Source organism: Schistocerca gregaria, chromosome 2, assembly GCF_023897955.1.
Source record: "Schistocerca gregaria isolate iqSchGreg1 chromosome 2, iqSchGreg1.2, whole genome shotgun sequence".
NCBI classification, from domain to species: Eukaryota; Metazoa; Arthropoda; class Insecta; order Orthoptera; family Acrididae; genus Schistocerca; species Schistocerca gregaria.
In genome coordinates, this window is record NC_064921.1 from 519,951,635 (window position 1) to 519,974,567 (window position 22,933).

At 41.0% G+C, this 22,933-nt stretch overlaps 1 protein-coding gene across 1 annotated transcript in view; it reads left to right on the forward strand.

The window, feature by feature from the left end:
• Positions 1–1,007: 1,007 nt before the first annotated feature.
• Positions 1,008–22,933, forward strand: part of LOC126335863 (uncharacterized) — a 42,002-nt gene continuing 20,076 nt past the window's right edge. The window contains exons 1-2 of the mRNA XM_049999336.1: positions 1,008–1,147; positions 1,387–1,566. Of these exons, the coding sequence (XP_049855293.1) occupies positions 1,063–1,147; positions 1,387–1,566 (265 nt within the window). The 5' untranslated portion in view covers positions 1,008–1,062. The remainder of the gene's footprint in view (positions 1,148–1,386; positions 1,567–22,933) is intronic.

A 22,933-nucleotide genomic window follows, 5' to 3' on the forward strand; every position in this document is an offset into this window, starting at 1 on the left:
CAATACAAGCCATATGTATTATTGAACATGCAACATTTTCAGTGACAATCAAAATGGGGGAAAAAAGAACAAGGTAGCACAGTGATGAATGCACTGGATTTTCATTGAGGAGGATTGGGCATAAAATCTTCATCTGCTAATTCATATTTGAATGCCGGGATGTTACATTTGAAAATATCTCATGCAGAAGTGTGATAGTAATATTATTTTTTTAAAAAGTCATGTAAGCTTTTTTTGTCACGTAAAGTGATCATGAATATAAAAGTTTTTGTACACTACTGCCCTTATTTTTATTATATTTATTTTAAAGAATATGAGTTTTTCTGTAATGTGGATACATGGAACCATAAGAATACCAGATATTTTAAACAGAGCTTTACATGTGTTTCTAGATTTGCATCCAAACATGATTGTAATGGCCCATTTTTGCAGTTTGAATTTGGTGACATCTGCTTTAGAGTTTCTCCATAATGTGACTATATTTAAGGTGGGAAGTAAAGTAGGCATTTTATTCACTCTTTACTGTTTTCTCTCTACTGTAGGATTGTAGTGTGTAAAGAAGGCCTTGTTGAATTTTGTGTTAAGATATTTTAATTGTATGATTATTCATGTTGTAATGAAATTGCTTCACTTTGTTTTAAAACTCCTCATTTTATTGCCACTTATGAGTAACTGATGATCATCACTGACTGCTGGATCTTTATGTATATTGAAAACTGCTAAATCATAATTTTTCCATGTCAAAATCAATAATTTCTGATTGGATAGGTGCAGATCTGAGACAGTTTTGCCCCACTGTGGCAATTTTACTTTGAAGTCTTAGTTCACAACAGAGGCATTGACTTCACTTGCAAGTTGCTTGTTATGTAGTCAGTGAATACTAAACATGCTTCAGGAAAAAGCCTGTCTGTGAAATGTCAGACTGATGTTTTTATTGAAATGAGCCATTGCTAAACAGCTTGTTTTGAAAAGCAAATGCTGCTAGCAATTAGAAACCTATCAGCATGCTATACTTGGTGTTGACATGTTTGTTACTAGTCAGCTGAACAGGGAGTGTATGAAATGAAAGTTACTTTGGTACTTGTAGTATATGTCACCATTAGTTTTGTTGAGACAGAAAAATGGAATTCATCATTTTGCTTGACTCGTAAGTAACCATATTTATCCAAGGAATGACAAAAATGTAACAACATTGCTTTCTAGACATTACCAATTCACTGTTCTTGGATGAATTTACTCCAAATTATGTTATTACTGAACACCTCTACATTTTATAATTGTAAAATCTACTGAAATATATTGGTTTATGAGTGTGGAAACAGAGATGTTCTGTTACTTCACTAACAGAATCATGAAATGTTGAAAAACTATATTTTACTTTTATAGGACAGATTCATGCAGTTTTCCGCAGCCATGGTTACTTATTCTCCTGGGAAAATCAACCAGCACCAATTGCACCTTTGAACTGGTTGGAGGCCAGAAAGTATTGCCGTGATCGCTGTATGGAACTTGTCAGTCTTGAAACTTTGGATGAGAATGAATTTGTGAAAGAAAAAATAGATTCAGGTAATAAATTATTTGCCCTTTTATGTCCACTGAAGAATTTTTATTTCGGGTACTATAAAATGTAGAGATATACACTATGTGTGTCCATTAATGCCCAGTGAACAGATATTGCCAGTAATCTCAAACTTAAAGTTACTTTAAGCAGGACATTATTTCACAGGTGATGAGCTATTTACTCATAAATGCAGTTCACAAAAGATAAACCTGGAAGTTCTAATGTGCAAGTACAGAAGTTAGAAGCACTATCCTCACCATTTAAGATGCATTTGCTTCATCTCTCAATCAGTAGCTATTTAAAAAATAGTTTTTGTTATGTCCTATAGTGTTAGAACAAAATAAATTCACTGTGGAATGAGGACAGTAACCTCCTGCTTATGAGGTTAAGATGAGAATGTTTTTGTTAGAGCTGTTCCTTTACGTACTGCACCTTATGTTGCCACATTTAGAATATCCATTTTGGTATTTTTTTAAATTGTGTCAGAACACATGAAATTTATTAAGTAAAAGGCAAGTTGTGAGAACATGTTTCTTGTGTGTGGATATTGTAGTTGTATGTTTTACAACATATTGGGAATATTTATTCCATTAGGACAACACATTAAGTCATAGATGGTGTTTTAAGCGATCAGTAGAAATATTTTTGAGCTGAATAGTTATATCCACTGCTTAGGCATGAATAGTGAACACTTCTTCCTTTATGATCTCTAAAAAAGGATCCCTATACAAGCTGTTACCTGATTCACTAATGAACACTTTATGATGCTATGCTGCCCATCTGAGCCATACACTAGATTTAAATATACTGATGACCTGCCACTCATAATGTTTCCAGCAATTGACAGAGGACACTGTGAATACAACATCACTGCAGAACTCCCTTCTTCCTAAACTTTTCTATACCTGAAGTTTTATTGCTATAATTGATGCTCTTTCCAATCACTTACAAGTTCTCTTTTATATCTGCAATAATTTTTTTCTACCTACTCTCCTGCCAGTCACAAGCGCTACTTTCCTGCTGTCACAAACACAATCAAGCCTATTACATATTTCCCTGGTACCTAAAGATGTGCCTGAAACGCACAGACCTTCTCTTTATGCTCCTATATTAACCTATCCCAGATGTGAACTCACCAAACACCAATAGAGGGTCTCATTAGCACCTCAGAAATATCTAAATCAAATTTTCTTCTGTGAGACCTCTAGTAACATTCTCTGCAACCAAACTCACCATTCACAAACTTATAACAGATCCATACTTTTCATTCATGATCATAATTCACTAAAACAATAAACAACGTAAATCAGTAATGACTCTGATATCTGTCTTTACAGAAACAAAGTAGCTACACTGATTCCTACTCCCTTCTATACATCGGACCAAGTGAGGTGGCACAGTGGTTAGCACATTGGACTTCCATTCTGGTGATGGTTCTAATCCTTGTCCAGTCTTCCTGATTGAGGTTTTCCATGATTTTCCTAAATCACTTAAGGCAAATGTCAGGATGTTTTCTTTGAAAGGGCAGGGCTGATTTCCTTCCCTATCCTTCTGCAATCAAAACTTGTGCTCCACCTCTAATGTTTTCATTGTCAGTGGGACACTAAACACTAATCTTCCTCCCTTGCTTTTTCTTTATGGTAGCAGCCATTACAGAAAGCAATATTCTTGTGATTACTGATGTCAGAGGGGTACCTTTTTAGAGAAGAGTCTTAGTTTAGGAAAGACATTACAATAACAGAAGTGCCCCATAAAATCTTTAAGAAGGCACAGAAAAGTAAGGTGTGCTTTCATCATAAAATTAGAGGACTAAGTAATATGGTAGAAGACTTTTTTGACTGTTTGGAAGGTCTACAGAACTCTACAAAGATAATCGTGTGCCTGTCTGAATGCCACTTAATTGTAGGGTTATAGAAGTTAAATACAAAGAAATTGTAACTGTATATTAATCGCCACTGGGGAATTTTGAACTATTTGTGAGGGCTACGGATGTATTACTGTACTATGTGCCAGACATCAGGAAGTAGTTAATTGTCTGATGTGATTTCAATGTAGATTTTCTAAAGGACTCTCATAGGAAAAATGGAAGGGAAACCTTATTTGTCTCTTGTAGTTTGTTCTTAGTTATTAACTGTGAACGACAAGTACATAAAGATAGCAGAACTAGAAATATTTTGCGCAGGTAGTTAGCGTAAACAAGACCAACCCTTACAATGTAGATTCCCCTCAATGGACATCAGTTACAATAATTACCAACTCAAGGACAGAAGTTTTTAAGAATAGTTTGCAGGAGATGGACTGGGAACCAAATGCTCAAACAAAACTTAATCTCTTCTATAATGAATTCATAAACTAACTAGAAAGAACATTTAGGGTCCTCACAAAAAGCCGTGGATCACTTAGAGGGAGAGGAAAAGAGAGTTGCACATTACTAAATAGGTCTAAATTACTATGAAAAATTATTAAAAAACATGAACATTATGTCAGAAATCAGTAATTCTGTCAACAGACTTAAATCTATACAGAATGAAGTGAAATGAGAGACAAGGCAGTAGGTCACAGATCAGGATAACATCATTATTGATTTAAATGAGAGCACCATAAATGATCAGCCACTGGTAGCATATATATTTAATAATCATTTCCTAATTCCAGCAGAAAATATGTGGTGTCCAGGAGGGATATGACAGGAACAAACATTCATCTCAAGAAAATTTAGAAAACATGAGCTCTAAAATGCGTAACTTATGAGCTATAAGTACTTCTTCATCTTCGATACTGTAACACAAATCTATTCTACTGTAAGCTCTTTTTTTTGCCATGTTTTGGGAGGAGGTAGTATGGACCAAAACAAGAAAAGAAAGTCTAGTAAACATGGCCATTAAAATGCTTTTCTTAGGAGCTATGAGCACTTGTTCAGTAGAAGACATGTGTTTATAGAATGAAATATGAACAAGTACTCATAGTTCTTGAGGTAAACATTTTAGAGCCCATATTTACTTTACTTTTTTGCCTTGAATTGTCATGCCTCCTGGGACACCCTGTATAGGCACAAGCAGTTCAAGACAAAAATCAAAGCAATATGTTTAAAAAGCAGTTCACAAAATTCAATGCTATGGATGTGTCACTCACATTTCCTTCTGAAATTAAGAAAATAATACATTTGTTCAAAAATAAAAGCTCATCTGGATTTGATGGTGTTTCTAACAGAGTACTAAAGAATTTATTTATTTAATTAGAGTGTATGATCACAAAAGCTGACATCAGAGTATAGATTTTGGTCCATAGTGACTGTCTTCAGGTATGTCTCAAAAAAGGAAATCAAATCTAATCATGTAACAGTAAATATATCTAAAAACAAAGATGATGTAAATAAAATAGAAAGAAACTTCCACATGGGAAAAATATCTTAAAAACAAAGATTCCAAGACTTACCAAGCGGGAAAGCGCCGGTAGATAGGCACAATGAATAAAAAAACACACAAACACACACACAGAATTTTAGCTTTCGCAACCGGCGGCTGCTTCGTCAGGAAAGAGGGAAGGAAAAGGAAAGATGAAAGGATGTGTGTTTTAAGGGAGAGGGTAAGGAGTCATTCCAATCCCGGGAGCGGAAAGATTTACCTTCTGGAGAAAAAAGGATAGGTATATACTCGCACGCACACACATACACACATACACACACACACAAGTCTTTCCTCTCCCGGGATTGGAATGACTCCTTACCCTCTCCCGTAAAACCCACATCCTTTCATCTTTCCTTTTCCTTCCCTCTTTCCTGACGAAGCAGCCACCGGTTGCGAAAGCTCAAATTCTGTGTGTGTGTGTTTGTGTGTTTTTTTATTCATTGTGCCTATCTACCGGCGCTTTCCCGCTTGGTAAGTCTTGGAATCTTTGTTTTTAAGATAAAAACAAAGATGATGTGACTTACCAAACGAAAGCGCTGGCACATTGATAGACACACAAACAAACACAAACATACACACAAAATTCAAGCTTTCGTAACCAACGGTTGCTTCATCAGGAAAGAGGGAAGGAGAGGGAAAGATGAAAGGATGTGGGTTTTACGGGAGAAGCTAAGGAGTCATTCCAATCCTGGGAGCGGAAAGACTTACCTTAGGGGGAAAAAAGGACAGGTCACAAAGATTCCAAGACTTACCATGCGGGAAAGCGCCGGCAGACAGGCACAATGAACAAAACACACAAACACACACACAGAATTACTAGCTTTCGCAACCGATGGTTGCTTCTTCAGGAAGGAGAGGGAAAGACGAAAGGATGCGGGTTTTAAGGGAGAGGGTAAGGAGTCATTTCAATCCCAGGAGCGGAAAGACTTCCCTTTGGGGGGAAAAAAAGGACAGGTGTACACTCGCGCACGCACACACACACACACACACACACACACACACATCCATCCGCACATACACAGACACAAGCAGACATATTTAAAGGCAAAGAGTAAGGGCAGAGATGTCAGTCGAGGCGGAAGTACAGAGGCAAAGAAGTTGTTGAAAGACAGGTGAGGCATGAGCGGCGGCAACTTGAAATTAGCGGAGGTTGAGGCCTGGCGGATATCGAGAAGGGGGGATATACTGAAGGGCGAGTTCCCATCTCCGGAGTTCGGATAGGTTGGTGTTGGTGGGAAGTATCCAGATAACTCGGACGGTGTAACACTGTGATAAGATGTGCTGGCCGTGCACCAAGGCATGTTTAGCCACAGGGTAATCCTCATTACCAACAAACACTGTCTGCCTGTGTCCATTCATGCGAATGGACAGTTTGTTGCTGGTCATTCCCACATAGAAAGCGTCACAGTGCAGGCAGGTCAGTTGGTAAATCACGTGGGTGCTTTCACACGTGGCTCTCCCTTTGATCGTGTACATCTTCCGGGTTACAGGACTGGAGTAGGTGGTGGTGGGAGGGTGCATAGGACAGGTTTTACACCGGGGGCGGTTGCAAGGGTAGGAGCCAGAGGTTAGGGAAGGTGGTTTGGGGATTTCATAGGGATGAATCAAGAGCTTACGAAGGTTAGGTGGACGGCGGAAAGACACTCTTGGTGGAGTGGGGAGGATTTCATGAAGGATGGATCTCATTTCGGGGCAGGATTTTAGGAAGTCGTATCCCTGCTGGAGAGCCACATTCAAGGTCTGATCCAGTCCCGGGAAGTATTCTGTCACAAGTGGGGCAATTTTGGGGTTCTTCTGTGAGAGGTTCTGGGTTTGAGGGGATGAGGAAGTGGCTCTGGTTATCTGCTTCTGTAACAGGTCGGGAGGGTAGTTGCGGGATGCGAAAGCTGTTTTCAGGTTGTTGGTGTAATGGTCGAGGGATTCAGGACTGGAGCAGATTCGTTTGCCACGAAGACCTAGGCTGTAAGGAAGGGACCGTTTGATATGGAATGGGTGGCAGCTGTCATAATGGAGGTACTGTTGCTTGTTGGTGGGTTTGATGTGGACGGATGTGTGACGCTGGCCATTGGACAGATGGAGGTCAACGTCTAGGAAAGTGGCATGGGATTTGGAGTAGGACCAGGTGAATCTGATGGAACCAAAGGAGTTGAGGTTGGAGAGGAAATTCTGGAGTTGTTCTTCACTGTGAGTCCAGATCATGAAGATGTCATCAATAAATCTGTACCAAATTTTGGGTTGGCATGCTTGGGTAACCAAGAAGGCTTCCTCTAAGTGACCCATAAATAGGTTGGCATATGAGGGGGCCATCCTGGTACCCATGGCTGTTCCCTTTAATTGTTGGTATGTCTGGCCTTCAAAAGTGAAGAAGTTGTGGGTCAGGATGAAGCTGGCTAAGGTGACGAGGAAAGAGGTTTTAGGTAGGGTGGCAGGTGATCGGCATGAAAGGAAGTGCTCCATTCCAGCGAGGCCCTGGACGTGCGGGATATTCATGTATAGGGAAGTGGCATCAATGGTTACAAGGATGGTTTCCGGGGGTAACAGACTGGGTATGGATTCCAGGCGTTCGAGAAAGTGGTTGGTGTCTTTGATGAACGATGGGAGACTGCATGTAATGGGTTGAAGGTGTTGATCTACGTAGGCAGAGATACATTCTGTGAGGGCTTGGTAACCAGCTACAATGGGGCGGCCAGGATGTTTGGGTTTGTGAATTTTAGGAAGTAGGTAGAAGGTAGGAGTGCAAGGTGTCGGTGGGGTCAGGAGTTTGATGGAGTCAGGTGAAAGATTTTGTAGGGGGCCTATGGTTCTGAGGATTCCTTGAAGCTCCACCTGGACGTCAGGAATGGGATTACCTTGGCAAACTTTGTATGTCGAGTTGTCTGAAAGCTGACGCAGTCCCTCAGCCACATACTCCCGACGATCAAGTACCACGGTCGTGGAACCCTTGTCAGTCGGAAGAATGATGATGGATCGGTCAGCTTTCAGATCACGGATAGCCTAGGCTTTGGCTGTGGTGATGTTGGGAGTAGGATTAAGGTTTTTCAAGAAAGATTGAGAGGCAAGGCTGGAAGTGAGAAATTCCTGGAAGGTTTGGAGAGGGTGATTTTGAGGAAGAGGAGGTGGGTCCCGCTGTGATGGAGGACCCAACTGTTGCAGGCAGGGTTCAATTTGGATAGTGTCTTGGGGAGCTGAAAACAGCTTTCGCATCCCGCAACTACCCTCCCGACCTGGTACAGAAGCAGATAACCAGAGCCACTTCCTCATCCCCTCAAACCCAGAACCTCTCGCAGAAGAACCCCAGAAGTGCCCCACTTGTGACAGAATACTTCCCGGGACTGGATCAGACCTTGAATGTGGTTCTCCAGCAGGGATACGACTTCCTAAAATCCTGCCCCGAAATGAGATCCATCCTTCATGAAATCCTCCCCACTCCACCACGAGTGTCTTTCTGCCGTCCACCTAACCTTCGTAACCTCTTGGTTCATCCCTATTAAATCCCCAAACCACCTTCCCTACCCTATGGCTCCTACCCTTGCAACCGCCCCCGGTGTAAAACCTGTCCTATGCACCCTCCCACCACCACCTACTCCAGTCCTGTAACCCGGAAGATGTACACGATCAAAGGGAGAGCCACGTGTGAAAGCACCCACATGATTTACCAACTGACCTGCCTGCACTGTGACGCTTTCTATGTGGGAATGACCAGCATGAATGGACACAAGCAGAAAGTGTTTGTTGGTAATGAGGATCACCCTGTGGCTAAACATGCCTTGGTGCACGGCCAGCACATCTTGGCACAGTGTTACACCGTCTGAGTTATCTGGATACTTCCCACCAACACCAACCTATCCGAACTCCAGAGATGGGAACTCGCCCTTCAGTATATCCTCTCTTCTCGATATCCGCCAGGCCTCAACCTCCGCTAATTTCAAGTTTCCGCCGCTCATACCTCACCTGTCTTTCAACAACTTCTTTGCCTCTGTAATTCCGCCTCGACTGACATCTCTGCCCTTACTCTTTGCCTTTAAATATGTCTGCTTGTGTCTGTATGTGCGGATGGATATGTGTGTGTTTGTGTGTGTGTGTGCGAGTGTACACCTGTCCCTTTTTTCCCCCTAAGGGAAGTCCCGGGATTGGAATGACTCCTTACCCTCTCCCTTAAAACCCACATCCTTTCGTCTTTCCCTCTCCTTCCTGAAGAAGCAACCATCGGTTGCGAAAGCTAGTAATTCTGTGTGTGTGTGTGTGTGTGTGTGTGTGTGTGTGTGTGTGTGTGTGTGTGTTTTGTTCATTGTGCTTGTCTGCCGGTGCTTTCCCGCTTGGTAAGTCTTGGAATCTTTGTTTTTAATATATTTTCCCCATGTGGAAGTTTCTTTCTATTTTATTTATACACACACACACACACACACACACACACACACACACACATACACAGACACAAGTAGACATTTTGAAAAATTTCCCCCTCATCTAAATAACTGTCTTTGATTTTTTGCCAACATGTTTCAGTTCCCTCTTCCATGAAGTTTTCTTCACAGAGGACCTGGAATCTGCTTTGTAGTTCAAGGGCAAATGTTTCTTTGATCTGTTGGTCTTTTAACCTTGCCACATCTATTTTCTTGCACCTGTGATTGAGCTTTGTTCTATTTGCCATTATCTTCAGTCTGAATTCCGCCAAAACTAGGTGGTGGTCACTTCCAATGTCTGCTCCTCTTCTATTTCTGACATCTAACAGAGAGTGACAGAACTTGCGGCTTATGACTATGTGGTCTATTTGATTTTTGGTAACGTGGTCTGGAGACAGCCACGTTGTCATATGGCAGTTACGATGTGGAAACAATGTGCCTCCATGGTCAATGGAAAAAACTGAATGATACCATGTACTGTAGATTCTGTCTTTGTTCTCACAGTTTCCTTCAAGGAAGGGAATTCATCTTTTATGGTATTCAAGAAAGAACACTTTCTTTTCCTCGTATTAATGGGCATGAGTTAGTTTTACACACAGCAAACAAAAGACAACTGGTAACTACAAATACAGTTGAACATTGATTGCCCTGTAATAGTCTTTAACAAAAACTTGTTACATTCGTCTGTCATTCCATCAGTAGCAAATAACCAATACGAAATGTCATAAGTCACTGGCACTGAGCACGATGATGGAAAACCTTCTGTTCAGCCATCTCTTCATCCCATGACCAAAATAATCTTTCTTTATCCCATTCTTGCATTCAAGACAAAGCAAGACTCAAGAAAATGGTAAAAAAGCTATGACAGTGACACTAAATTGGAGTAAAAAAAAGAGATAAGGTTACTGCTGATTACGAGAAAACAGGACATTTGGTGTCCTGTTGAATGTTTTGCGGGACAGTGGGGCTGAGAATGAACAAAAAGGACAGTCCTTTTTTAACAGGACATCTGGTCACCTTAAGCTAGACACCTGGGGCATTCCATTTTGAAAATTGTTAGGGAATTCAGTATTCTGAGTTCCACAGTGTTAAGGGTACCAAATTTCATACATCATCGCTCACCAAAATGGAGTGGTTGACAGTGTTCACTTAACGACTGAGAGCAGGAGCATTTGCATAGAGTTGTCAGTACTAACAGACAAGCAACACTGCATAATGTAACCCCAGAAATGAATGTGAGATGGAGTGTATCCATTAGGACAGTGGGGTGAAATTTGGCATTAATGAGCTATGGTAGCAGGTGACTGACATGAGAGCCTTTGCTAACAGCACGACATCAGCTGCAGTGTCTCTCCTGAGCTTGTGACCATATTGGTTGGACCCCAGATGCCTGGAAAACTGTGGCATGACCAGCTGAGGCCCAACTTCAGTTGGTAAGATTGATGGTAGGATTCAAGTGCGGTGCAGACCCCACAAAGCCATGAACCCAGGTGGTCAACAAGGCACTGTGCAAGTTGGTGGTAGCTCCATAATGGTGTAGGCTGTGTTCACATGGAATGGACTGGGTCTTCTGGTCCAACTGAACCAACCACTGTCTGTAAATGGTTGCGTTCAGCTACTTAGAGATCATTTGTAGCCATGTCACTGGGCCACAATTGTTAGCAATTGGTTAGAAGAACATTCTGGACAGGTGGAGAGAATGATTTGGTCACCCAGATCACTCAGCATGAATCCTACTGAACATTTACAGGACACAATCAAAAGGTCAGTTCATGCACAAAATCCTGCACCAGCAGCACTTTCACAATTATGGACAACTACAGAGGCAGCATGGCTCTATATTTCTGCAGAGGGCTTACAATGACTTGTTGAGTCCATACCACATCGAGCTGCTGTGCTATGCTAGGCCAAAGGTGGTCTGACACAATATTAGGAGGTATTCTGTGGCTTTTGTCACCTCGTTGTAGAATATCTTTATGGACCCTAGGCATGGATGCTGAATCTGTATGAAAATTATTTGTACTCATTGTATTGTGGTCATGAATTTTGCAGTTCGTCATAAATTCACTGTTAATATTAAACACAAATACCATTAGGAAGTAAATGTATTTGCATGTGAGTGTAAGAATCCCAAGATCTCTGAAGAGGCTTTTTCAAGGTGTTTGGTTATCAATGTAATATAATGTTTTTACTGTCTTTCATAGTAGAATAATTTTTTTGACCTTAGCACCATTGCTCCAGAAGATTATTCTGTTAAATGCATGTATGCACAGGCATTAGCAGTACCTTTTGCTCATCAAGCCAATGAGAGATAGTTCTGAGTGCAAAGCCAGCAAAACAGCTATTTCGTTAGTTTATCCATGTGCTAGTGCCACCACAGTTAGAAACTTCCTGGAAGATTAAAACTGTGTGCCAGACTAGGACTTATACTGGAGCCCTTGACCTTATGTGAGCTAATGCTCTACTGACAGAGCTATCCAGTCATGATCCACGAATTCCGCTCAGAGTGTCCCTTTTACCAATAACTCTCCTCCTGTCTTCCAAACTTCACAGAATCTATCCTACATACCTTGCAAAACTAGCACTTCTGAAAGAAAGGAGTTGGCAGAGTGCTTGCATACAGAAGGCAAAGGTCCCAGGTGTGAGTGCTGCTCTCTCACATAGTTTTAATCTTCCATGAAGTCTTAAATCAGCAAACACTCCATTACAGAGTGAAACTTGGAAACCATCCACAAGGCTGTCAGTAAGCCATTTCTCCCACAGTATCTTTTCTTTCAGGTGTGCTAATCCTGCAATGCATGCAGGAGAACTTCTGTGAAGTTTGGAAGGTAGGAGATGACGACTGGAGGAAGTAAACCTGCAAGGATAGATCGTTAGTATTGCTTGTGTAGGTCAGATGGTGGAGCACATGCCCATGAATTGCAAAAGTCTCAGGCTTGTGTTCTGGTCTGTTACACAGTTTTAAACTGTCAAATTAATGTCCACTCCACTGCAGAGTGAAAATTCATTCTGGAACAGTCCCCCAGGACTTAGCTAAGCCATTTTCCCACAATATCTTATCTTCCAGGAGTGCTAGTTGCACAGAGTATGCAAGCAGATCTCTGTGGAGCTTGGAAAGTAAGAGAAAAGGTATTGGCAGGATTAAAGCTATGAGGTTATGTTGTGAGTAATGCATGGGTAGATCAGATGGCAGAGCATTTGCCTGCAGAAGGCAAAGTGCCCAAGTATTTCAGTCACATACACTCTGGGAAAACAGTTTTGTCAATGGACAATTGATGACTAAAAACAATAATTTGTCATTGAAATTAAAGGTGCTTGTGCAAGATAATAAACCATTTCTAAAAAGGGTACCACCTTAATAGTATTTATAAACCAAGTGTAAGGCTCACTGATGCCACCTATGATATTAGGCTCTCAGGGCAAATATCTTAAAGGTGATCATATAGGGATTATTGGGGTTGTCAAGACTATGCTTAACACTTCAATAAGTGATAAGAAAGGCTAATAATTGGACTTAGTGAAAGTAATTGGGAAACATGCAAATAGTAGATACCAATTATGATTTCAGCTTTGATAATACTCATGAAGGACATATAGAGTTAGTGATGTCCAGCATTGGTTTGTTCTCCACAGTAGTGCCCCAACAATAGTAGAAGGTCATAATCCAACACTGATAGATTATTCATTTCTGAATCCAATGGTCTCTCATTTCTGAATCTAATGGTCTTACACGAAACTGCTGTTATCTCCTTAGTAAATACTTCATCTGACTGAGGTGGTAAAACATTGTAAAGAATCCTTATTTGTCAGAGTAAGCAGAGGGAAAATGTACAGTTTCACAGAACTATAAATGCTGACTCATTGAAGCTATTCATAGAAAATTTACAGGATGAACGGTGGGAACCAGTTTACCAAGGACACACAGCTGGCAATAAATTTAATTACTTCTTAAAAATATTATATTCTACTGTGCTATGAATCTAGCATACAACAAGTCCTTTGCCACTAAATTCAGTTAATTCTTCCTAACACTAGATGAAACCACAGAGGCACAAAATGAACCACTGAAAACAGAGCTATTAAAATCATTTAGCCAAATGCTGCATTGTTCTCTGGCACACAAGAGTTTTGTCAAGGTAGCTGTAAAATGTATCAGAAAAATCTGTAGAAAGTTCAGTATTTGGGATAGAAGTTATGTATAACAACAACGTCATACGTTTCCATACAAATCTATTTTATTGTTCTACAAGTTACAAAGCATGTTATCACAAACATCGGTCAGAGTGAACTGCAGGTCCAGAGAGGTTAGTTGAGCTACCTCAGCGCAGCAATATTGTTCTGGGCAAGTTCACAGAGTTACATCGCCACAGAACCCCCAGCCCTATCCCCACTCCCAACGCCACCCCCACCCCCACCCCACCAGCATAAACGATACAGCATAATAAAAACTCAAACAGACAAATTGCATGATTATTGCAGTTTTTGGTATATTTTCATCAGCAATAGGAATCTGTAAATAGGCCCTTTTACATTAAAAAAAACTGGATATAGTGTCACCAGCAAGTTCACGTGCAAAGTCTTGGAAGTTCAGTACAGGGTGGCTCTCTGTTATAGTACTGGTGTTGAGGTACCGATAATTGGCACACAATCATCAAGTATTATCCTTTTTGAGAACAAGCTTACAGGACAGGGTGTATCTGAACCAGGACAACTGGGAAATCAAGGAATTTTTTCATCTGGGAGAAAACTGGAAAAATCACAGAAATTATTAAGAATTGTGAGAATTGTTTGCTGTTTTAGTTTTCAGCTAAATTTTTGTACTTTCTACTGGTAATAACTGATACTCTAACAAAGAATTTTGTTTTATCCTGTTACTGCAATATAAAACTGTAGCAATAAAACATAAATGAGGAAAAAAAATAGAAAAAACTTAAGTTGCAAAGGAAATGCGCTATTTACAGCAACAAAACACAGCACACACACAAGCATCTGCCAACAGTAAAATCTGTCAAAGGCTTTAGGATGAAGCCTATGCAATACTTCATAACAAAAAACTGCTTCCGATGGGCGTTATGTCACAATGGTTAACATTCATTTGTTTTGAGCAGTGGCAGTGGGCTTGTGTGCTTGTGCAGTTGAGTCATGTGCGAGCAGTACCTTCTCCCACTTCTGGTTACTTCAAATGTAGCTGTTAGCTGTATACAAGGTAACTAGACACGAGTATCAGCAGTAGCAACAAGAAGCCAGATGCTACCCGGAAACATTTTTCTGGTGCACCCAAGCTGAGTTGTAGTGGAATGAGGGGTAGTCTCCATATGAACTGTGTTTACGTTTAGTGATTTTGCTGTTTCCTCTTGATTTGCAGCTCTCTAGAACAAAGCTGATTTCTGTGGCCGGCAGCTATAAAGAGAATTAAAATATTCACATAATTATGGAAGGCTAAAATATGTTATTAATTTGTTTTCTGATTTTATTTTCTTTCCAGATTATTGGCAGTCTGTTATTAATTGCCTTGCAGAACAATAAAGTTATTTTTGTCAATTTGCTAAAAAAAACTGGCCGTAATGAATCTTTTCCACAGAGGCAGTCAGTTTATTTGAAACGTTATTGGCTAGTCTCAACTGTTTATGGAATTTCAAGTGCACATTGTTATCTTTTGGGACATATTACATTATGTCATAATAAAGAACTAAACATGAGATAATACAGTACTGGTACTCCAAGAAAATTTGATTCCAAAAACCACAGTGAAAAGTTTAATATTAGCTTGGGGCCTACTTCTTTGTGAATCTGGGCATACAAATGTGCTCTTTTAAGTTGAATTATTCATTTTAGTATGGATTACAAAATTCTGATGATCTTGGAGTATCCTGTGATGTCCTGTTTCATTTATGACATAATGTAAGATTTCTTAATGCCATATACGTGCGAACGTACGGGCTACCTACATAATCGTAGCTGTGCATGCACACTAACGCCATTTTCTGGCGCTCTCTGACAACTGCTGAAATGAATCCTGACAGGCTGTGGGAAAATATTGCAATTGGTCATTTGAAAGGCATTACTTTCAAAGTACATTTTATTATATGCAATATGAGTTATGTTACGTGTGAAAACATGCTTTTAATTTCTTTATTTAAACAACTAACTTTTCCTATTTGTGTGTTCATGCTACTTAATAGTGATGTTGCTATAGGCTGACTACATCACGTGTCCTATGCGACACATCTTCCAAAAGACAGAAACCGAATTTTGGAAACCGCTTTTCACTGCCGTGTTTACACATTGAGGTTTGAAATGGATTTTCTAGTGCAGTTAACTATGGCACCTGGAAAACAGCTGTTACAGTTTCTTATTTAGTCAACACAGTCGCTATTTCTCTTCAATTAGACTAGTTGTAAATGTTGGTCTAACATTTCTACTTATTGTTCACTGTACAAAAGGCGACTCCATCCATATTACCAGAAAATTTTTAAAAATAAGATGAAACATGACAGCCCAACCACATTTCAAAACCGGCTGCGTTTATATGGGAGCAAAAATCGATTGTGGGATTGGAAAACCATCAACCAGAATCAGATTTCCAGGATCAATTTTTAAATGTGTACATGACCAACCAGCAGCGGTACTGGGAGATCGGTTTATGAAATCCAGTTTTGGGAGCCCCATGTAAATGCAATGAATATCTGCTATCATCAACTGCTGAGATCACATGACATGAGCTATGATTGGCTAACATAAGCACCTCACATCTTGATTTCAATGTTTCGGGAACTGATGTTCTGCGTTTGGTGGAATTCGCCTATATATTTTCATAATATGAAAATATGCAGCTTACATGTTGCTGCGCATCAAAGATGTTTCCAAAAAGCATTTTTTTTTTTTCTGGGGTTCATTTCCGAAAGTGGCGGGAGGTTCAATACTGGTATATAAAACCTTAACCACTCAAAGGATTGATAAGTTTTACAATCCCAAGGGAAAATATATTGTCACTTAACCCAGAAAAAGCATATTTTCACCCAGGAGAAAGTGTATTTTTTAACCAAGAACTTCGGGAAAAAATTGGGACTTTTTTTCCTTGTCCATACTGTAGGAGAAACTTGGCACTATTGGATTGCTGTGCAATACTAGCACACAAGAATTCACCCACAGCAGCTTTTGCTGCTTTGAGTTTGTGGGGAGGTAGGCAGTGGGAGTGAAGGCAGGCTGGTGGGCTGGGTGTGGTATTGATGTGAACCATCCCATCACAGATGGTGCAAATAGTCTGCAGCCTGATGGGCTAGCGTGAAGTGGGAGCTGAGGACATAGTGAAAGGTGTCATTGTAACATCATTGTCAACAGATGACCCAGTCACGGAGGCACTATCAATAACCCTGGATGTTGTCAGGCAAGCACAATTATGTAAGGCACTTGACGGACCTGTTTTGAGGCCGATGTTATGTCTTCATCATCAGGCAGTGGATGTCGATTTTGCAGAACAGTGAGTTGTTATTGAGCTGTATGAAGCTTGCTAGGTGTCTGGATAGAGTTCAGAGTGCATGGCAGAAGTCATGAGAGTTCATCCAGAAATGATTGAAATTTCAAGATAAGATCGAGAGGTGTCGCTGACTGCAAAGTATGTAACGGCAGCATATCATTGGGAAGAAGGCAGGTTCTGATCTTGCTGTTGATCAGCAGTTTGCCATTGTGCTACAGGAGCAGAGTGTGGTTCAGGTCTAGCAGTAAACGGTAGTGCCTGAGGAATTCAGCTCCTAAGATAGGTTCCACCGTTTCACCACCAAGAACGTCCAGGGCACAGGTGTGTGGTTTGCTGAGATCGAGTGTGATGGAGGTGGTGTCAAACACTGGTACCACAGAAACATTAACTGTTTGCAGTTGCATGGGCAAAGGTGAAAGTCTAGTGGCAGTAGAGATTGTGGAATGCTACTGATGTCAGCTCTGGTGTCATCTAGAAGTTAATAATTGTATTGTGCATCCTAAATGAAGAGGCAAGAGCCATTCAATCGTAGATGACACCTGCAGATGCCTTCATGAAGTGGTAATTTGTTGCAACTTAAAGAGGATGAATAATCAGGCCGTGAGATTAGTTTGGGTATGATCAAGGCTGTCAGCAATGTATCATGTCAGAGCTGAAGGGAGTGTGGAACCAGCAGAGGCAGTGCACATGGGTGGGTGTAGTGCATGGCCAGGTCACATTGTTTCGACTAACGGGCATGGGTTGGTGATCGGGCAGAGGCATGCTGGTGGTAGTCTACACTGTAGGCATTAGTTTATGTTTGTTGCCTGAGATACTGCATGGAGCGGTAGTGGGAGCCAACTTGCCAGGGTTCATAGTGTCCCAGTACACATCAGATGTCTGGTGTCTGCACAGCACAAGGTGTACAACAGTGGCCAGGAGTGCAGTTGGGACATTAGCTAGGCTCAGCCGGGGTCGTGTGTTGTCATTGATATAGGTGGGGATGCTGCCAGCCGTAGTCCAGTCACCATGGGAATTAATCAACAAGGGGTGCTGTGTGAGCACTAGCATCCTGTTAGCCAGGTGTAGTTTGATATCTGATGGAGCATCCTCACATGTGAGCATCACAGTTTGAATGCTCTCCAGCAGTTTTAATAGCCACCAAGTCCAAAGACCATGATCCAGGAGTAGGCTTGTATTAATTTGCACGCAAAACTTGTGCCACAGCATGGAAGTCATGCTGTGACCGAGAGAGGTTTGACATATCACCAAATGAAGTTATTGTTCTGAGAAGTGGGACAGGTACTGAAGCAGAAGTGCATTGACAGTCTCATACTTCTTTGTGTGTGCTCATCAAGCAGAAAGTCACCAATGAGATCAGCATTATCACTAAGGTAGTTGAGAAGTACAGCAGATTTGTCATTGTCCTCAGTAATGTGGACTACATTACCCATTCACTAAGTGTGAACCACAGCATAGGTGAGTCCATGTTCAATGGAGGGAGGACATGTGGAATGGTAAGGACCATGATTATGTGAGGATGGCGGCATCATGAGGTGAGGATTGCTCGGTGTGGTAGATGTGACGGGAGTGGAGGCATCGGGAAGTGGGACATTGTAAAGCAGCAAAGAGATAAGCTGCACAGAAGCATGGCTGGCATGGAAGCATTGGGGAGTGGCACATTGTAAATCAGTGAAGAGAGATGCGGTATAGCAGTCACTGAAACTTTGGGACAAAGCACATCATGATGAGATGAAGGTATGTGCGGTGCATTAGACATGAGCCGAGCACAAAGGTGGGCATGACTGGCGTTATGTGGTGTTTAATGCTGGTCCATGGGAGCAGTACATGGTATGTGCATAGAGGGAGAGGAGAGAGAGAGAGAGAGAGAGAGAGAGAGAGAGAGAGAGAGAGAGAGAGTAGCAGTAGTGGTTGCAAGCAAATGCAGGGCAGGTGGTGGAGATATGATGTCACTCACATAACGTGACGGTGGTCAAGACTTGGATGACATGGGCAAATCCTGCATGATGACATAGTCCATGTCAGGTAGTTCAGTTTTATGTCCAGGAAGATCAATTGAACACATCTTATTTTCTGTGGAGGGTGGGGGTGGTAAATAGTTGGAAACGGTTTGAGGGCCATTTAGCATGGGCCATTGTTGACCAACTATCACGGCACTCTGGTGGGTGTCCATATAGTTTTGCAAAACACTGGGAACGTTAATGCATGTAAATTCACTGTCTCTAAAGGAGTTTCCATATGAATAAGTGTCATTATTTCCCATATGGAAGCTCAGCGCACTATGTGTACTGACAAATGAGGCGGCAGAAAGTCTTTGTTCACCCAGAATCACATTTGTTGTCATAGCAGAATTGCTAGGCAAATAGGCACCCGGCATCATTACCGCACTGTCACAGGTAAGGACAACTGAGAATTTGACCTGTGTTGTTGGCCATTTTGGTGTGAAGCAGCATGAGTCTTGTGTGGTCGTCATAGAAAAAAATGAATGCATTGGCGTCAGTTCACTACATACTGCTGAACCAGGCAGTTCACCCAGGTTTTGACAAAATTGTATCAAACTGAGGTGTGGAAAGTTTGTGGAATTCAGAGGCATTGACAAAGAGGTGAGACTGATGTCCCTCAGTGCAGGAAATGGTTGTTTTCAATGGTAGCTGTGATGTTGTAGGAAGTGGACTGGCGCAGGAGGTTTTACGTTTTAAACACAGTGCAGTTGAAACTTCACGGCCATCACTGCAGTAAGTTTGGTACTCAGGATAGTAGTTACGTATAACAACAACTAACAGGTTGTATGATTCCACATAAATATATTTTACTGTCCTACAAGGTACAAGCATTTTATCACAAACATCATTCAAAGTCAACTAACTGCAGATCCAGAGTGGTTAGTTGAGCTACCTCAAGGCAGTGATACTGTTCGCGGTGACTCCACAGAGTTTTTCCCCACAAATCATACTCTCCCTAATGGTACTCGTATTTGTTGTTAAAATAATAATGGATTTAGGATGAAATGTACTATTCACAACTATAGTACTAGAAGTAAAACTAATTTTTGTATGGATTTTGCAACCCTAAAGGGCTCAGAATCAAGTTTTACATTTCAACGCAAAAGTCTAAAACATGTTGCTGGTAGACATCAGTTAGGAAACTGGTAATACCCAACTATTCAAAAACAAAGTAAAAGAATACTATATTTGCCAGTCTTATAATTTATCAGAACATTTGGATTCAGAGATATGTATTCCTCTTAAATCTAATTTGTGTATTACAATGAGCAAGTTACATAAAAGCTTCATTTGAAGGATTGGATAAAAGCTTTTCTATCCTTCATGATAGTAGATGGAAACATGATTTGTGATCTCTCTCAAAGGTAGTGAAACAGAGACTGGTGGAACAAATGGGCAGCTCCAGGTGGTTGTTAAGTAGAGACCACATAGCGAACAGCTGGCCATAAAAAAGTCTATAACACAGCAAAGGTTTTCATATAGCATGATAAATCTGTCCAGTGAATAATACAAACCATTTATAATTAACCTGCAAGGCTGAACTCTGACTTCTAGTATGGTGCAATAGCTGAAGCTTTATAGACTGTGAGATAGCGCCTGAGGTGCCTCCAGCCACAGTATTTATAAACTGTATCATGCCAGCAGCTATTTACCCCTCATACATTGGTCGTACCGTCCATGACACCACTGGACAACTTACTGGTTGGACAACCTGAGTATTACTGACAGTATACTGACATTGATACTCTGCCTGGGTGAGGAATGCAAATTGTTATCAGATATAGAGCCCATTTCCCTGGAGTAGCATTCTTGACTAGTCATAAACATGTTCTGAGTCCCAGGCTCGAACCCAGCCACTGCTTCAATTTAGAATAAAAACTGTCAGTAGTGGTAGCAGAAGATTTCTGGTATAAAAAGATCACCCTCATTCTCCCCGTGACCATGCCAGAGAGGGTGGAGGAGCGGACAGAGGTTCAGGGCACTCTCATACCCTTGGTTAGAGAAACTGCCCGCAAGAATCAGCAATGATCAATGGCATTAGGATACAGAAGGAAATGGAAACCATTGCATTAAAGACACATAATGTGTACCCAAGGTTGTGTACCCTTTAATTGAAAAAAAACTATCATGATAATCTCTCCATTGGCTAAGGATTCCAGATTATTCCTCCATTTGGATCTCTAGGAGGGGACTGCCAAGGGGGTGTGACCTCGAAGAAAAGATGGAATAACCAATGATGGGATAACATGCTGCAAACCAGAGCATGGAATGTCAGAAGTTTGAATATAATAGGAAAACTAGAAAGTTTGAAAAGGGAAATGTAAAAGCTCTGATTAGATATAGTGGGGGTCAGTGAAGTGAAATGGAAAGAAGGTAAGGATTTCTAGGCAGTATCAACAGCAGCAGAAAATTGTATAAAAGTAGTAGGATGAACAGGAAAGAAGGGCAGGGAGTGATATGCTGTGAACAGTTCAGTGACAGGATTGTCTTCATCAGACTGAACAACAAACAATTACCAACCACAGTATTTTAGGAGTACATCCTACATTGCAATCAGAAGATGAAGAAATAGAGAAACTATATGAGGATATTGAATAGATAATTCAGTATGTAAAGGAATATGAAAATCTAATAATCAAGGCAGATTGGAATCCAGTAGTAGGGGAAGGAATGACAGAAAGGGTTATGGGACAATATGGGCTTGACAGTAGGAATGTGGAAGAAGAAAGACTAATTGAGTTCTTCAACAATTTCAGATGGTAATAGCAAATGTGCTGTTCAAGAATCACAAAAGGAGGATGCATACGCGGAGCAGACCCAGAGATGTGAGCAGATTACAGCTGCGTTACATAATGGTCAGACAGAGATTCTGAAAACAGATTTTGGATTGTAAGGCTGAGGAAAGAAGTTGGATACTGAAGTACTGAGGAATGAAGAGATGGTGTTTGAAGTTCGCTAAGCAAGGGGATACTGCTACAAGGCATACCATAGTAGGCAGTTCAGTTGAAGAGGAATGAATATACCTAAAAATGACAATCATAGATGCTGGACAGACAAACATAGGTACGAGGGAGGTAACTGTGGGGAGACCTTGGGTAATAGAAGAAATGCTTCAAGCAGTAAAGATGTGAAGAAATCGAAAAAGAAATAATCATCAGGAGGATGGCTCAGCATATAGAAAATTGAAAATAACTTGTGGTGAAATGAAAAGGAGGAGTGGTAAGATTTAGAGTAGGCTCGCCAAACTGTGTCCCTGGGGTGCCAGCACCCACGGACTGCGCCCTGGGCAAATACGTGTTGTCACAGTGGCCAAGCCGTGTCACTTAGCTGGCTGTGCGGACCGCCCGCCGCGCCTCACCATGCCACTATACGCGCGCTTCATACAAAACCATTGATACGACACAAACCATTAGTCAACAGACTTAAGGCTACAGTGGATCAAGATGGATGGTCAACAGCAGCAGATAAAATGAAAGAGGAGCAGTGTGTCGGAACTAGTTAAACCCGAGTGGGAAATTAATTTCCTTTGTACTGCCAAATGTTTAGTATGTCATCGGAACCTCATGTTTTTAAAAAGTACTCGATTGAACAGCACTTTAATACCTGTCACAAATATCAGTTCGAAAATTTGTCAAGAGGAATGCCAGTCAAAGCTTGAAGAACTGAAAGAAAATTTCAAGCAGCATTATAGTGAAGTAAGTGTTTCCTAAAACTATATTTTATAATGTGATATGTCACTTAGCAATGTGCCAGTTGTCGAATGTTAGATTGTCAGCACCAAGGAACATTACTTTTTGGTTAATTTTTATATTTGGGTTAAATCGCATAGCACAGACATAAGAAAAAGAATCAGGTGCGTTATTTTTTGTCGCTTTCTGAAAAGCCATCGCAAATGCTCTCTCGGGCAGCAAGGTGTCATTAAGAGTCATTCTTTGTTTTTGTATGAGGTGCATTCAAGTTCTAAGGCCTCCAATTTTCTTTCGCCGGACTGGAAAGAGATAGAAACATGTGTATTGTTTTAAAATGAGGCCACGTTCATTGTCAATACATCCCAGAGATGGCAGCACTGTACGGCAGATGGA